The sequence below is a fragment of the Anastrepha ludens genome, chromosome 2 (assembly GCF_028408465.1).
Source record: "Anastrepha ludens isolate Willacy chromosome 2, idAnaLude1.1, whole genome shotgun sequence".
Taxonomy (NCBI): Eukaryota; Metazoa; Arthropoda; class Insecta; order Diptera; family Tephritidae; genus Anastrepha; species Anastrepha ludens.
Window position 1 is genome coordinate 22,927,148 of NC_071498.1, and position 17,439 is coordinate 22,944,586.

The 17,439-nt window shown below is 39.6% G+C and overlaps 1 protein-coding gene and 1 long non-coding RNA gene across 4 annotated transcripts in view; one reads left to right on the forward strand and one right to left on the reverse strand.

The window, feature by feature from the left end:
- Positions 1-6: 6 nt before the first annotated feature.
- Positions 7-2,726, reverse strand: LOC128865161 (uncharacterized). The gene is made up of 3 exons (XR_008454760.1): positions 2,567-2,726; positions 284-509; positions 7-203 (listed from the first exon to the last, which is right to left on the reverse strand). It is a non-coding gene; the product is annotated as an uncharacterized LOC128865161 (long non-coding RNA).
- Positions 1,832-17,439, forward strand: part of LOC128865106 (jmjC domain-containing histone demethylation protein 1) — a 28,759-nt gene continuing 13,151 nt past the window's right edge. For 2 of the 3 annotated variants that reach the window (XM_054105080.1, XM_054105097.1), the window contains exons 1-2: positions 1,832-2,006; positions 6,109-6,239. In XM_054105080.1, the coding sequence (XP_053961055.1) occupies positions 6,177-6,239 (63 nt within the window). In that variant the 5' untranslated portion in view covers positions 1,832-2,006; positions 6,109-6,176. Of the gene's footprint in view, positions 2,007-5,898; positions 6,007-6,108; positions 6,240-17,439 lie in introns of those variants that run through there. The other variant, XM_054105090.1, reaches the window with a different exon arrangement.

A 17,439-nucleotide genomic window follows, 5' to 3' on the forward strand; every position in this document is an offset into this window, starting at 1 on the left:
TGCAAATTTACATTTTAATCAGTATATATCATGAATTTGGAGAAAGTATGGAATGGAAGAATTTGTATTTACGATGCACAGAATCAAAATACAAAAATGGCACCCATCTTCTTTGTCATCTCTTCCGTTCTACATAGCATTTTTTCATGCCACTGCACCAGTGTGATGTCACGCATCTCTGATGGGCGCAAGTCTTATTCTATCTGTCTTGAGTAATATGGACATTCAAAACGTATATCAATAAAGTAGCAGCTGATTTGCCTTGTTTCTATTTAATACATACGTTCTTCCCCAGGCGAATTCATGCAAGGTGGTGTATCACTATTCGATTTCGAGTCTTGATTGTCAAAGTATCCCGCTTCCTTATTGCTGCTTTGCTTGTTTACATTCTCATTGGTTAATTTATTCTAGCTTTCTCAATTGTACTGCTTGGGTTATTTATTCTGCGTGAGCACGACGATGTAGAGAACCTTCAGGACAGATCTGTCATAACCTGAACTTTACGTTTCCTACATCAGGGAGGAAGATACATGTGAGAAGGAATATGGTACGAATGCGTACGAGTAACCCTTAGCATTTCAAAAATATTGTAAATTGATGCTATGCGTTTTATTAAATATTAAAATAATAACAATCCTAAATGAAACCACTCGGCGCAATTTCACATTCGAAATAAACGCCGTATATTATGGAACGTAAGAGCCTCAGCACACTATAGTCTTTATCAACCAACTCTTTGGTGGTCCCTCTTGAATCAAGAGATGTGAAAATGCACAAATTACACCAATTTTGCCGCAGATTAAATAGTTGGGTGTGATGTCCGATTACGATCAAACTAAAAAGGTCTAGCGCGTTTATGTTTTTGAAGCTCCAACAATATTTCCATATATGTTACGACTTTTCTTAAAAAATGTATAAGATCTTTTGACCAAGCTATAACATTTTTTGTATATTCGTTTACCATGTGTATAGCCCTATTCGATTCGTAATTTCTCTGCCCTATGTTCAATACTGGAAATTCTGTAAAAATTCGTAGTAAGGTACTTTTGAAACATTTGTAAACCACTGAGAGATTTTTGCGTTATGTTTTAAAATACAAATTAATTGTGGTGCTCATAAAAATGGGCAATTTTTTTCTTGCGCTCACTTTTGAAGCGTTAGTAATCGATCAGTGTAGACGACGTGGATCTAATAATTTATTCATTTCTCTTTAACACTTTTGGGCAACATTTTGTCGAATAATTGACAGGTCCGAATTTTACCAAATTGTTCGACATTAGTCTAGGGATGTCATGTATGAATGGAAATCGTAATTATATAATTAGCACAAATGCCACCCTGCCCGACGTAGTGTTGTGTATGCACCCACCATCAACGCGACTATTAGTTTGACCAGACTATTTAGTGTGCAAAAATACAGCACGACCCTAGCGAATAATTGGCCAACTAAAAATTCTGTAGTGTGTGAAGGTGCTAAACAAACTTAGGTTGCTCCAAAGCAAATTGAATACAGAAAGTGGGGTCTTCCCAAAACTGTTACTTCATTTTTCGCGATTTTGGTAAGTGTGACGTCAGGCTCCTTTCCAATATCAAATAAACAAAAGGAGGAGGAATTACGTGTTTGTGAAAATTCAATGAATTACTTGATAGTTTTGCGATTTGTGAGATTTAAACTAAACAATTCTATCATTCTAGATATTCTTTCAATCAGACCATTGATATTCAAAGCACCCAATTGGAAAAACAAAATACATTTGCATGTTGTTATTGCTCTAGTGACTTCACCTTGTATAGATTCGCCTTGTGTTTCTGGTGGATACAGGTTTCGTTTTCATTAGTTTCGTTGCCAGCGCGAATTGTGGACGTGTGTGGATACTTCATTTTACGGCAAATCCTCTTCCAGCAGCTAAAAGAATTATTTGTCGATTGTGTGCTTCGCGCGACTCACAACAGTTCAAAAATAAGTGTTTCAGTGATAAAACGGAACAAACCGATATTTTCCTCAAGTATGTTTTGTGCAATGTAAAATATTTAATAAAACTTATAAAAACACGCTACCCTACACGTAAATACATATGACGATAATCTAGAATAGTGGAAATGTGATTTGTGCGAACCTTAGAGATTAATATATCAGCTTACATATAAAAAAATGCTGTGTAAAAATGTATCGGATGTTGATATGCCTATGTATATACTTATGTGCCATACGCACCCATAAAGGAATCCAAAAAATTTAGAAGAATAGGCAATCCAATGTGGGATTATTGGTATAAGCTTTAATGAGAATTCTTTGCATAAATACACATGATCACTTATAGAGCATCTCGTTGTTGCAGAAAAATAAAATGAAACCAAAGTATAAGTGAACTTTGATAAAATGGAAGAACGAAAACAAAGGTGGATGGATATGTGTATCTTCCAAGCAAGCTCAGAGAAAATTAGGAACGTCTGTAAACACAATTCTTCGGTACCTGCGTAACTAATGTTTTAAGAAACGGGTGTGCTAAAGTAATGAAATTCCTGTTCCTAATAGTTTGGCTCTATGCACTGTAAAAAAATATACCTTGCAAATCCTTGGTCGAAAAGTGTAACTTTGTATTTACGTGAAATTTAACACAAGCAGGTTTAAAGCGAGCGCTGGTTAATCAGTTCTGCAGTTGAATATTCCAGTACCTGCACGCGTTTTTCTCTGCGCGTTTACTGTTCGCGTGAAAGAAAAATGATAAAAGGTTATAATCTGTACACATGTACGTATGAAGTTGATGTTCAAAGTTAGATGGGGCGCAACCGAACTTGATTACCGCCGCTCGCTGGTAGAACATACACTGTTAAAAATTATATAAAATAATACTATTGGCAATTGTTCGACGAGAATGCGGGGTAAAGTACTTGTATGTTATTGATGGTACCGGAAGATTGTAAGTCCTGTTTTGGGAAATATGGTTTCTACGGTAACACTCCAGCATGAACTGCTTGCTAAACTTAAGAGCCTTAACTGAAAACATAAATAACTCACTGTGTAGGTGTTGGATAGGGGACATCAGGAGACATAAGGTTCGGATTGCAGTAAATTCGCGGACCTGAAGAACACAAGCAACCGATATTGTCAAAAACCAATGTCAACGTAAACTCTCTGGTGGTTTAGGAAGTTACAAAATGTAGAGTTTGAAGGAGAACACTATCCTGCGGCACTCCTTGCTTTATCCCTATTTGTTTAGGTATTTGATTTCGAAACGCTACTGACGAGTGTCGCCTACACAGGCAATTTGCGGGCCACCTCTTCAGTCCCCGTGTGAGAGTAGATTTTTTGATGCCAACTAGCTGAGTGGCATGGCTAATTGTCTCAAAACCCTTGAACAGATCCAGCGCCACTAGGTTTTCGTCTAAGTCTAATGTTTGCCCGTTTATCACTTTTCAGAGAATTGAAGATCTTTGTGATGTAAGCAACAGGTTTATCATAGCTGATGAAAACAATCGGTGCACTTTTGCTTGGTAGATTGTACAACGGTCCGGTAACATGGCACTTGTTTCTGTCAACCGAAGGATGGAATATAAATTGTCAGCTAAAAAGCCTCGAGCATCGCTTTGGGTCCGACGAAACACAATCTTCAAATGGGATAGCCATTCTGTAATTGTGCTTCGTCGGATTAGAGAGATGTGAGACGGAAAGTTGCAGGGCTTTAAATGCTCAACCCACTTTGTTATGTTGATTTACCAGTTGGCGAATCTCCAAATTGAGACAATTTAACCGAAGATCACTGGAATAGGCCTGGTGTATGTGGTCATGTTAGTTTGTTAAAATGGCTGCCAGAATTAGTTGTTGTTGTAGCAGCATAAACATTTCATACATACATACATGCATGGGGAATGCTGCTGAAGCGACAGTCCTTGGCCGGATATAAATCCGGGTCGTTCCGGTTACGTAGTACCGGCTGTCGTGGGAACGCGATCTGTTCTTAAATTATGCTGAATCCAATGAGAACAAATCTTCCTAATGACCAAATGTTCATACAATATTGAATGTATCCTTGTCCCATAAATGCCAAAGAATGCTACATCTTGCGGTATCAATTGACACACTGCATCGATTATTTCTGGCACAACCACCGTTTTTGGACGGCCTTCACGAAATTTATCCTATAAGGTTCGGCGGCCACGTTGGAATTCGAACATTATAAGTTATATTCTACGAGTATATTCCACGACTTTATTAAAAATTCATATCGTAGCATACTTATTATTTTTATTATTCATATGAAATAATTAAAAAAAAAAAGTATTTTTATTTTTATTTGATTATTCATAAAATGATTCCTTTAATTTCTTGAAAGAAATACATATTTTTAATCTTGTTGAACAATAAGGGTGGAACCAATAATTACATAAATTTTGATCTCAATTACCCCACCGTAAACATAATGCATTTGCATTCTGTACTCACCGTTTGTTTGCGGTATTACCCTTCACAGGCCAAAACGCTGAAAGCGACGTCTGCAAAAGGATGATTCATACAAGGTGTTAGCACTAGTACAAAAACAAAATTTCGCAATTTGGTGGTTTGACTCTCACGTTCTTCAGGAATTTTCGACGAGTCAGAATTTAATGAAAATACAATAGATCATTGACTTTCAAACCACCAAACAAGAAAAATTTGCTCTGCTTGGTCTAGCTCAAGGGAAAATGATAAATATACCAAATTTTTGTTTTATACTACCGCTAACAATCCGTCCCGAGTACTGCTATTTTGTTCTTGACGAATTTGACAAAATGGGCTGTTTTTAATTACGTCAGCACAGAAAATAAACAAACCTTGTTTGTGATCAACTGAGTGATTTTAAACAAGATAATATAATAAAAATGAAGTGTCCTGTGTTATGAAAACGCGAATGATAATAAAGACTCAACTTGTATTCGATCATTCTTCTCCTTAGCTTATGCAATGCGTAATCTTGTATTTAAGGTGAATTTACATAAGGTGATGTTCTTTCATCAACTGATTGAAGTCTGATTATAATTGCATTTGCATTTAATTTCCTTCTTCTTCCTTCAGGTAAAATTTGGCAATAGCCCTCCAAATTGTATTTGTAAAAACGATATCACCTTATATGAATTCGCCTTGGTTGTCATTCTCGATCTGCCAATAAAGTAGAGTAGTATCAAGGCGAATTTATTACAGGTGACAGCAAACACATATAAGTAAAACCCTACATGTATTTGTTGTTGCGTTTGGTGCAAGCATCATGTCAAAATCAGCAAGCAAATGTAAACATACGAATGTAAACATACCAATACATACAAACAAAGCATATCAATTTGACGTAAGCCATACCTACGGCGAAAAATTCAGCTGGGTGAATGCTGTCACCTTATTCAATCCATCTTGAGTAGTATTAAAAGAGAACGGCCGCGACATGCTAATGTTTAGATTAGAAGTAAAAAAATAAATCAACTGACCTACTGATATCACGTTGGATTGCGTCCTCCCATGTGCCGTCGTCAGTACGGAAAATAGACAAACAAAAGGAAGAGAAAGAATAAACGAAAATGAGTGGAAAGCCAAGAAGATAGAATAAATCGTGCATTCATTTGTTTATTTTATGTACTAACGTCACCCAATTGTCAAATTCACGAAAAACAAAGGAACGGTTTTCGGAATGCGCCTACTAAATTCACTGCAACCACCAAATCACAAGAAAAAACAATTCAACTGGTCTAGTAAAGTAACTTCACCTTATATGAATTCGCCTTGAGTATAATTTGAACGGATAGAGAGAAATAGAAAAGAACGAAGAAGCGATTTTCTTTCGTTTAGATACCTACGAAAGTTGCACGTTTAGTACGGTCCGGTTCGTTTAGCTCGTCTGTTCATATGCTATTCATTGTCGGTGATAAAATTTGTAGTACTTTATTTTTTGTACGAGATGACCACACGTCATTTAATATTACCATACGGCAGAAACGTTTTAAGCTAACTTTTCTTTATTTAAAACTCGTTGCTGCGTGGTACTTAAAAATATATTTAAATTTACAGAATTTCGTTTGCACGATATGAATACAGAAATAGTTTTTAGTGGTGCTTAATGAATTTCTAACAATTATTTGCAGATCAAAAACATTTGGAAAAGTGAATTGTGAGTGGGTAATACTGAATTGAGCTGAAAAATTCGGTGGCGATGTCCGAAACGGGGTCGCCAGGCAAGACGCAGAAAGGTGGACAGCAGCAGCGTCGCCAATTGGTAAGTACTTAAATGATTAACAATAAATACATAATTAAAAAGACAAAATTGCTAAACAAAGTTATAGAAAATTGTAAAATAGTGCATAATACTCAGCACATTTTCGTAAAAAATTTTAATATCAAAAGCTTTCTGAAGTTAATTGAGTGTCGCGACCGTTTCAGTCACTGTGTCTAGTAGGAACGTAGCCCGAAATAGCGGGCAGCATTGCCTTGGAAGGCAACTGAAAAATATATATAAATATGTATGTAAGTTATGTGTGGTGTTAACGACTCGATTCTCAGTACGGACTATAAACCCCTTTCGTACGTGTATTTTCTAGATAGGGTGGAGGTGAAATCATCCATGCAATAGAGTAATGCCGTCATACTATCTTGGTGTAGTTGTATTATCTTTGTATTGTACTACTTAATATTTATCGTTAACGTATTCTTAAACATAAATGTGGTGTTCTTTAAAGTTATTTCAGTCAAAATCCAAGTGCATACCAATAATGGAAAAAACAGCCTGAGCCGGTTATCACGTTGGTTCTGCCAATTTTTTTTTTACTTTTGTTTTAATTTTTGCTCTTATTTGTGTAAAAATTAATTGTAATAACAACGAAACTACCGCGAATTCACCGCAAATCAAAATCATATCAGTGTTTAGCTGTTTAGCAAAGATTTAGCTATTTTCGATGATTAACAAAGAAAACTGTGTGAAAATATAAGGCGTGCTTATGCACAACATGTATACAGATTTATGTTACATACAAAAATGTATGTGTATGTATGAATAATATGGCTTTGTAGTGTTCGTGGACTTGATCGAGCGCTATTAAAGAGTGTTGTACACATATGAGCACACGCATTAAATTATAAAGGGCCCCACCCCCCTATGCCGATTCAACCTGCAGCATGGTTTAGCTGTACTACTCGTTATCCACAGTTCAAGCGTTCATCATTTGTACCAACGCGGAGCAGCTTATGACAACTGACGCTGTTCAATGAATTTCGTACGTTTAAAAAGTACTTGGAGCTGGTGTGTGTGTATGGGTGATGCCTCTCACACAGATACATTCCGAAACTGAAATTCACTCAAAATCAAACACAATATGTCATCGCTCATATGTGTATGCGTGTGAATTATTTCATCCGATTACTGCAGATACCGACTCTGAGAATTTATTCATTGCTTGGGGAAGTGAGTGAGTTTGTAATTTTTCTTTAGATAACCTGTTCCATGCAGTGCTGCCAGATTTTGATCTTCTTATAGACCTGTTACAACGGGTCCGTTGCGGCAACGAATTTGACTGAGAACGAAATAGATGATGTGTTATGGGGCCCACACTCACTGACGTTATCGTGGTCCCTGGCCGTAGAAAACAACTGCTTTTGTTTGGTTACATATTTACACATTACATCGGTTTGTGTGTGTTTGTGTTTCGTGGTATCGACACAATGTTGCCATTTATATTTTTGCATACACACTTTTACACACATCCGTGTTATCAGTTACGATTTTTCATTGTTTATTAACCCATAGCCAAAAAGCAACAAAGTTTTAGTTTATTCGTGTCAGCTTACACGGAACGTACATTTACGTTGGTGAGTGTGTGCATCATAAGAATGATAGAATACAAGATTGCGCCTTCTGAATTTGTTGCGACGTCATCGCTTACGAATTATAAAAAGAAGGGAAATTTTGTGAAGAGAAAGAGTAAGCGAAAGCCATAGAAACTGACCAACACAACAAATTATATACACATGCACGCACTTTCTTGCCACGGCACGCACTCACATACACAAATATTAAAATCTCAATAATTGCCAAATATTAAAATCACAATAATTGCCAAGACATTCACTGAATATTTACAAACAAGTAACTTGCCTTCCTTTTGTTTATTTTTTTAATTTTATTTCTACTGTTGACGTCGACTGGTTGTTGAAATCGCGAAAATAAAATACCGTTACCTTCAGTATTTGTCCTATAATAGGAATTGCACAAACAGAGAATTTTCAAAGAAACGCCGACAAAAGTCGCGCTATAACACAGTCTTAATAAACGATTTGTTGCAATAGATAAGGCCCCATATCGGTTGTAATCAAGAATGATAGATTACAGGATTTGACCATACGAAAAAAATTATGAGAACAAATTTGGTTATTTCACACGTATTCATACGATGCTAGTCAGTTTTCGCCGACCTCTATTGTAAACAAACCGTCATATCCCATTTTACGTCGGCAAATCAGCTGGTTCTATCAAATTCGCGGGGTGCCGATTAACGGTTTGATTAACCTTTGCATTCCATACATCGTGGGCGTTTGGGTTTTACCAAGGCAAATTCATATAAGGTGATAGCAGCAGCGGTACCAGCTGAGAAAGAGCCTCGTTCCCGTTGGAAAGATCAGGTTGAGAGGGACTTGGCTTCAGTCGGTTAGTCCAATTGGGGCGATTAGTACGGGAAAGAAACGGCTGACAAAGTTTTGTTAAACTCGGCTAGAATTGCTTAAGCAGTTATCGCACCCATCAAGAAGAAGAATATAGCAGCAGAACAGCTGATTTGTTTTTGCGAGTTGGAGATTTATGTAACAAAGTCATCTGTTTTTGTTGTTGTTGTTTTGTTACAATTAGAATTTTGCTGCTCCAAAAATTGCAAAAACAAAATACATGTAAATATTATTTTTATACTACTGCCATCATCTTGTAACTACTCGCCTTGGTTATATGTATGTATTTACTACATTACACGTTAAACAAAATACAAACAGCTGTGAGAAAAGCAAAAGAAAATACAGGCATCTGCTAAAAACTAATGACTACATACGAGTTGTTTTTTCACAGACTATATCGTTTGTTTTTGTTTATTGTCTAGCTTATTCACCTTAACCGGCCCGGATATCGAATATGAGCTCTGCACCCACTACCTCCCCCGGAGGAGCGGCCGCCCACCACCATCAGGCCGCAACAACCACAGTGGATTGCACAGCAGGTCCAACGTAGACAACCCCACGCGTCCCTCACCCCCCGGATTACACTGACCTCACCGAGAAGCTTCAAGCTTCTCCAGTTTAACTGCAACGGACTTACGAGTAAGGTCGACGAGATAGTCGACTTTATGAACCGGCACAGTATCAAGATAGCTGCGGTCCAAGAAACAAAGTTGCACGCTAGGTCATCTCTGATCACCAGGGATGGCTATAACGTGCACAGACACGATCGCGAGCGAGACAACGGTGGTGGCCTAGCGTTTATAGTCCACCACACTGTGCAGTATCGTCTTATCGATGAAGGAATCGACCCCAGGGACAGCACCTTAGAATGTCAAGGCATAGCTGTCCGGTCAGGCGATTCCGAGCTCGAAATTTTTAATATATACATACCCCCTGTCACCTGCTGCCCGGCAGGATATCACCCTGATATAGGTGCGCTCATCAGAGGTGAAAACCGATTGGTTGTAGGTGACTTCAATGCGCATCACGATCTTTGGCATTCAAGCCTGCCAAATGATCGTAGGGGACAGCAATTGGCAGAGCAGATAGACGACTCGACATTCAGCACAGTGAACGACGACGCCCCCACCAGGGTAGTGGGCAATTGTAGCAGCTCGCCTGACCTAACAATAGCTAGCGCGGGTCTGATAAATAGCATAACGTGGCGACCTATGCTATCGCTTGCATCAGACCACTTGCCCATTATCGTCTCGATCGAGAGACCTGCCGATTTCGTTTCCGCGAATCACCGGTCCTATTTTAACTTTATAAAAGCTAATTGGGCCGGCTTCACGGAATTCACCGAGGACACCTTCGCCGCTCTTCCCATCCCCACTGATGTGCGCGTCGGCGAACGCGCATTCCGCAAGGTGCTCACAGCTGCTGCGGCTCGCTTCATCCCAGCTGGATGTTATAAGGACATCCGTCCCCACTTCCCAGCAGAAGCAGCCAGTTTAGCAAACGAGCGTGACCACCTACGCCAGGCCGATCCCGGGGATCCCCGCATAAGGGATCTCAATTTGGAGATCCGGCAACTGGTAAATCAACACAAGCGGACTAAATGGGTTGAGCACCTGAAGACTTGTAACCTCACCTCCGGAGTGAGTAAGCTCTGGTCCACCGTTAGGTCCTTGTCGAACCCGACGAAATACAACGACAAGGTGGCTATCACCTTCAACGGTTGTACTTCGTCGGACCCGAAGAGATGCGCGAGCTATTTTAGCCGGCTGTTTACACTGCATCCTCCGGGCGACAGAACCAAACGTCGTGTTACCAGAAGGCTGCACAAACTGACGAACGACAGTGCGCCACTTACTTTCTCAGGTGATGAGGTTCAGGGGGCCATCAACAAGTCGAAATCTTCGAAAGCCATTGGCCCTGACGGACTTAACGCGCTGATGCTGAAGCATCTGGGACCCCTGGGAGTAGGATACCTCACAAGGGTCTTCAATTTGTCTCTGGCCACTCTCATCATCCCTGACAAGTGGAAAGCAGGGAGAGTGGTCCCACTATTGAAACCTGGGAAACCCGCCAACCAAGGGGAGTCTTATCGGCCGATAACTCTCCTTTCCCCAGTAGTGAAGACACTTGAAGCCCTCCTACTCCCACTCTTCACGACCCACCTGGCCCCAGCCCCACATCAGCACGGATTCCGACGAGTGCACAGCACCACCACGGCACTCACCGCCATAAACGCCCAGATAAATCGCGGGCTTAACCAAAACCGCCCCTGCGAGAGGACTGTCCTAGTAGCGTTGGACCTAAAGAAGGCTTTCGATACAGTCAGCCATTCCACGCTACTAGATGATATTTATCAGTCGACACTCCCGCCAGGGCTGAAGAGGTGGTCCGCGAACTACCTGAGCGGTCGGCACTCGTCAGTGATTTTTCGAGATCAAATGTCAAAGCAGAGGAAGATTAAGCAAGGCGTACCGCAGGGTGGTGTCCTTTCACCCTTGCTTTTTAACTTCTACATCTCGAAGCTCCCCCAACCACCAGCGGGAGTTTCCCTGATCTCATACGCTGACGACTGCACGATAATGGCGTCGGGCAATGACATCGATGGCCTGTGTTCCAAAGTGAACAACTACCTCACCGACCTTTCTCGCTTTTTCACTGCGAGGAATCTCCAACTTTCCCCCACTAAGTCCACGGCGACCCTTTTCACCACCTGGACAAAGGAGGTCAAGCTGTCCCTTAAGGTAAAAGTCGACGACACACCAATTCCGACTGTGAATAACCCCAAAATCTTGGGTGTAACCTTTGACAGCTTGCTCTCCTTCTCTGCGCACACAACCGCAATTGCCACTAAAGTCCAAAATCGCAACAAGGTCCTCAAATCGCTGGCCGGCAGCACTTGGGGCAAGGACAAAGAACTGTTGCTTTCGACATTTAAGGCAATTGGCCGGCCGGTTCTAAACTATGCTGCGCCTGTCTGGTCGCCTGGCACTAGTGATTCGCAGTGGATAAAGCTTCAGACATGTCAGAATACCGCCATTCGGACAGCGACCGGGTGCCTCCTGATGTCACCCATACAACACCTGCACAACGAGGCACAAATGCTCCCAGTCGCGGAGCACAACAAACTGCTCAGCAAGCAGTTCCTGCTGGGGTGTTACCGCAGGTTTCACCCCTGCAGACACCTGCTTGAGCCTGAGCCGCCTCCCAGGCACGTCAGGAGACACCTCCTCGACTACGCTGACGAACTCCAGGACAAAACTGACCGAGACCAACTGGACCGGACAGTATTCAGACAGTCAATAAACGACATTCACCGGGAGTCCGTTACCACCTTCATGAACTCCCGTCCCGTGAATGCCGTAATCGAAGTCCAACCCCACCACCCATTGCAGAAGAAGAGCTCCAGCTTCCCCGTGAGACTCGTGTAACATTGGCACAATTACGTTCTGGATATTGTAGCAGGTTAAACTCCTACTTATCCAGAATTGACCCTGACATACCAAACACATGTCCGGCATGTGAAGGTACCCCGCACGACACTAACCACCTCTTCACATGCCCCCTTAATCAGACTCATCTAACCCCCCTCTCCCTCTGGACCCAACCCGTCGAAACAGCATGTTTCCTGGGCCTACCCCTAGATGAGCTAGACGAAGACGACAGATGATATACCCACACTGACAGGGCTAACTATGCTGTTAAAACAACAACAACAACAACGAATATGATCTACTCTTGCACCGTTTTGCACTGAAAATTAATGTGAGATATCATGTATTACGAGCATAAGCAATCCGATTATGTATGTGACTTCGAGCCTTTCTTGATTTCATCTGAAATCTTGCGAAATGAAAATATCAATGTTAATTACTTCCGTTAAATATTTAAAATACTTCTTAGCTTCATTTGATTTGAACGACATTTTCACAAAGCGGAATCACAAAAAAGAAGCATTACTGTTATTTGCTATTTTAGTAAATATTAAATTTATTTACTTGCGATAAGTAAAGAGATTTCTAAGTTTATATCCAAGTATACCAAAATGATGAGAGGAGTCGATTTAGCCATATCTGTCCGTCCGTGTGCAGGATGAATCGAAGAAAAATTAATTTATTTTATTTTATACTCCTCGGTCAATACCCGTGCCAACCTCTTATAAAAAAAAAGAAAAAAAACGTGATATCTCTGTTTTAAATAAGGTGAAATTGCTCAAATAATAACCCAAAATAGGAAACACGCCACAAAGAAAATTGTTAGCGGATTTGAAAGATTTTATTATTTTTTATATGCTGCTTGGATAGAGAAAGAAGAAGATTAGGGGGTCAGAGTTTAGAAATTTCCGAGTTCTAGCAGATTGGAGTTGGTTTTGTCACGGAAGAGTTAATCGAGCAGAGTCGACTTCCAGCCAGAAGAGAAGTAGCAAATCGATAATTAATATTATCCATTTTATTGGATGACCACTGTAGTACCAAATGCATTGTTTCATATCTATGCATGTACGTGCAAAATGTTAGGCGCCAATTGCCTCAAAACAACTGTATCATGGTATAAACAACAAGGGACTAGACACAGAGCCAAAATATAGCGCCTTTTTTCCCAGAGTAGCCAATATAAGAAGCAGATGCACGAACATCATTGGCAACAATTACAATTGTATGTGTGTTTGTATGTGCAAAGTGAAGGGCATCAACCAACTTCTTTCCTATTTTCCTTTTCCAAGAAATACGAACATCCACAGCTTGACGGTTTATTGTTGGCCAACGGCGTCCAAGTGAGGTGCTTAGTAGCCTGCTCGACTACTGCTGTTGCTGTTATCAATCACCTTGGTTGGACCAACTGCCTGAACGACTCTGTCTATGGGGGTTGCAATTGATTCGAGTGTTATCGAAACCGGTGTGTTCGTGCTCGCTCGTTCTCTCATATATCTTTTAATTGTACACAAGCTGTTTGGGCTAGCAGCTCACGCTGGTCTACAACCAATCTGCTTTTTTGACTGAGCTATGATTTGTACTATAATAGCGGTCATGGTGTCTACTCGTGTTGGCAGTCCGAGTAGTAATGCAAATGTGTTATCCGAAAACAACTGAATTCACTCGTAGAATGTTGCTAGGGCTGTTTTTAGGCTCGCGCTTGCGTAGATAGATGCCCACAAACACATTAACATAATAACCATTTCTCTCAAGTCCAAGGCGGCACACATACAAACCGAAGGCACTCCATTATCTCACTCAAATAAAGCAAAATCCAAATTTTTGCTCAGCAATCGTTGATTCTCTTCATAGCTAATTTTCTTTGTACCTTATGTCTGAGTTGACTTGGCTACTTACTAAACGTTGTGAGTTCTATCGCTGTTTACACAATTTTTTGTTTTTTTTTTGTCAATTACTACTTTAGTATTTACTGATGCCCGTCAGGTTAGTATTCAGACTGTAGTGGTACCTATACATATATTGTGTTTCCGCTTTCCTCACCATCTTGTTTTACAACCAAAACAAGCCCCACCTGCCACTTACCGTGTGTACATTTTTGTTACTCTTCGCTCTAAGGCATTATCTTTTCATTTAAATAGTATTTTGTTCCTGCAATTATGTCACAAACCTGCCGGCTGTGTCATCGAGGAAAGTGATAGATAACGTTCGAGTGACGATGCATGGTTTACAAATATATATTGTTATATACATACATACATATTAGCATTACTAAATGCACATTGATAAACTTAAAAACATGTCTTTTCACCCTACTGACCATTTCTAATTAATTGGCAATTCTCTCTTCTTGAATTAATAAAGGCTGTCGAAATTTGTGAAAATTTGCCTAGAATATCAGCTTAATTATACCTGCGCACTTATGTATGCCCAAGGGTATATAATTTTTTTTCACATAACTTTTGTATGTAGCAGCATAAAATAATCGAGATAGATATAGACATATGCATATATACCAAAAGTGGGCGTGGCACCGTACAGCTTTTTAAATTTTTACTTGAGTTATATTTCTTTTCTTGGGTTGATCAATTTGTATCAAATTTGGTTATTTTTTTATCATTTATAATCGAAATATTACGTTTTTGGATGTTCTGAGAATTGCCGTTATATGGGAAGTAGGCGTTATTAACAACCGATTACGCCTTACCAACGCTCAATAAGAATCCACCTTGGACAAAGAGTAATATGTGTGCCAAATTCCATTAAGTACATACCTATATCATTTTTACTCGAGTTATTAAGCGCATGGGCACATGACAAAACGAGCCTACAAGTACTGGAGCGGACAGTATTTAGACAGATGTTAAATAGCATTCATCGGAAGGCACTTACCACCTTCCTCAGTTCTCGACCTCTGAATGCCGTCATCGGAGTCCAATCACCCGCTACTGCAAATGAAGATCTTCATCTACCCCGAGAAACCCGCGTAACTTTGGCACAAATACGTTAATAGTCTAACACAAAAGGAGGACTTAGAGAAATATGTAAAGTGCCAAAGGATCAGATGGACAGGACACGTGACGCATATAGAAGCGGATAGAGTGCAAAAAAGATGACTAGAAACGAAAAGTGACAAGCATATGAAGCCAAGGAAGACGCAGACTACGGTGGAAAGACGATGTAGCATGGAAACTCCTAGCAATAGGAGTCAGAAACTGGGAGAAGACAGCACGTGAACGTCAAGAATGGCGAAAAGTTTCACCTACATGTTTTTATTACTCCTTTTTTATTTGGTTATTCTTATCATAGTTGGTTGATGTTTTGTGAAATTATGATATTTCCTTTGTATCCGAAGAAAACAAAAAATCTTTGTACAGAGCTAGTCTTACAAACACCATCGAGAGTAAAATACGTAAACCATCAATAAGAGTTTTAGGTATATATATTTCAAGTATTGATCGATATCCGAAACTTATTTCAAATTCAATAATTCAACAAGTTTTCATTTACTATGGCTGTTTATTCTAAAGCATAGTACTAAGTTCGCGTTTCAAAATCCATACAAATTGCATTGCCGTGAAATATGCGTGGAATTTCGTATGTATCTCACGGCAAAGTAGTTCACGCCGTGAAAACACCGTGTAACATGCCAGCAACATTTTTTCACAATTAAAATATATATATACAATATATATATATAATTGGCGCGTACACCCTTTTTGGGTGTTTGGCCGAGCTCCTCCTCCTATTTGTGGTGTGCGTCTTGATGTTGTTCCACAAATGGAGGGACCTACAGTTATAAGCCGACTCCGAACGGCAGATATTTTTATGAGGAGCTTTTTCATGGCAGAAATACACACGGATGTTTGCCATTGCCTGCCGAGGGGTGACCGCTATTAGAAAAATGTTTTTCTTAATTTTGGTGCTTCACCGAGATTCGAACCGACGTTCTCTCTGTGAATTGCGAATGGTAGTCACGCACCAACCCATTCGGCTACGGCGGCCGAAAATAAAAATTGAGCGATGACTGACAGTTCGTTTGCGAGGCAATGGTCTGACTTTGAATCCTCCGAAGGTATGACATTTTTAAGCGAAACGTCTAGCAAAGAGTGTAAGTAAATATTCTTTAAATTTTGTTTCTGTCTATATAGAATTACTAGCAAACCCGGCCCCCTTCGCTGGGCACACTAAAATAGAATAGATATGGTTTAGAACACAAAATATATGATTTTCATATTATTTATTTCTTTATTCTTTATTCAAGCGCTTTGGCATAAACAATATTTTTTGTTTTTCTATTTGTTTTTGAGTAAATATAAAATATAAATTGAAAATCAGGAAAAAAGAAGATTGTTTTTAAATTTCAAATCAACGCATATGAATAAACAATCGTCTTTTTTCCTGATCATCCATGAATTTTTCGTTTCAATTTATATGTTTTATTAAGCATTGGAGCTTTTTTTACCATTATCCATTTATATTTTTCAAAAAAAAAAAACGAAAAAAATTTTTTTTTCCACGAACACATATTTTCATTCGGATTTCACATTAAATTCTCAAATTTCGTAAGAAATTATTCACTGTTCCAAAATCCACTCCAAAAAAATTCACAAACAATTTTTACATGTTGCACTTACGTTTTTTCCTTATGGCATCCAAATCAGAAAGAAATATTGACACATTGTAACTCAAACTGTCAATTTGACAGTTCAGTTCCGCCCCAAGCGTTAAAAAAGTAAGCGACATTATGGCTGGTTCAAAAGAACGCTGTACCCGTTGCCAGTGCTCCGAATTACAACCAAACTTTACGAAACCCATTTTCAATACTTACTTAACAATGTGCGTAAGTTTGGTTTAATTCGGTGCAAAGACACGGCGGGTCCACGTTTTGGCGTATATTTCGAGACCCTAGTCATCAATAGGTATGAAAATTACGCCGTATTAAAGCACTTATCAACAGCTTTCATTTGATACCCATATTGTACATACACAACCAAAGGTTACCCGGGTCCACGTTTTGACCTATATTTCGAGACCCTATCTACCAATAGGTATTCAAACTATACGGAAATCATCTTCAATACCTACTTAACAATGTGTGTAAGTTTGGTTTAATTCGGTGCAAAGACACGGCGGGTCCACGTTTTGGCATATATTTCCAGACCCTAGTCATCAATAGGTATGAAAATTACCCCGTATTAAAGCACTTATCAACAGCTTTCATTTGATATCCATATTGTACAAACACATTCTAGGGTCCACGTTTTGGTCTCCATCTCGAGACCCTAGTCACGGAGCGGATGGAAATACTCTGAACTAAAGCATTCACCAACA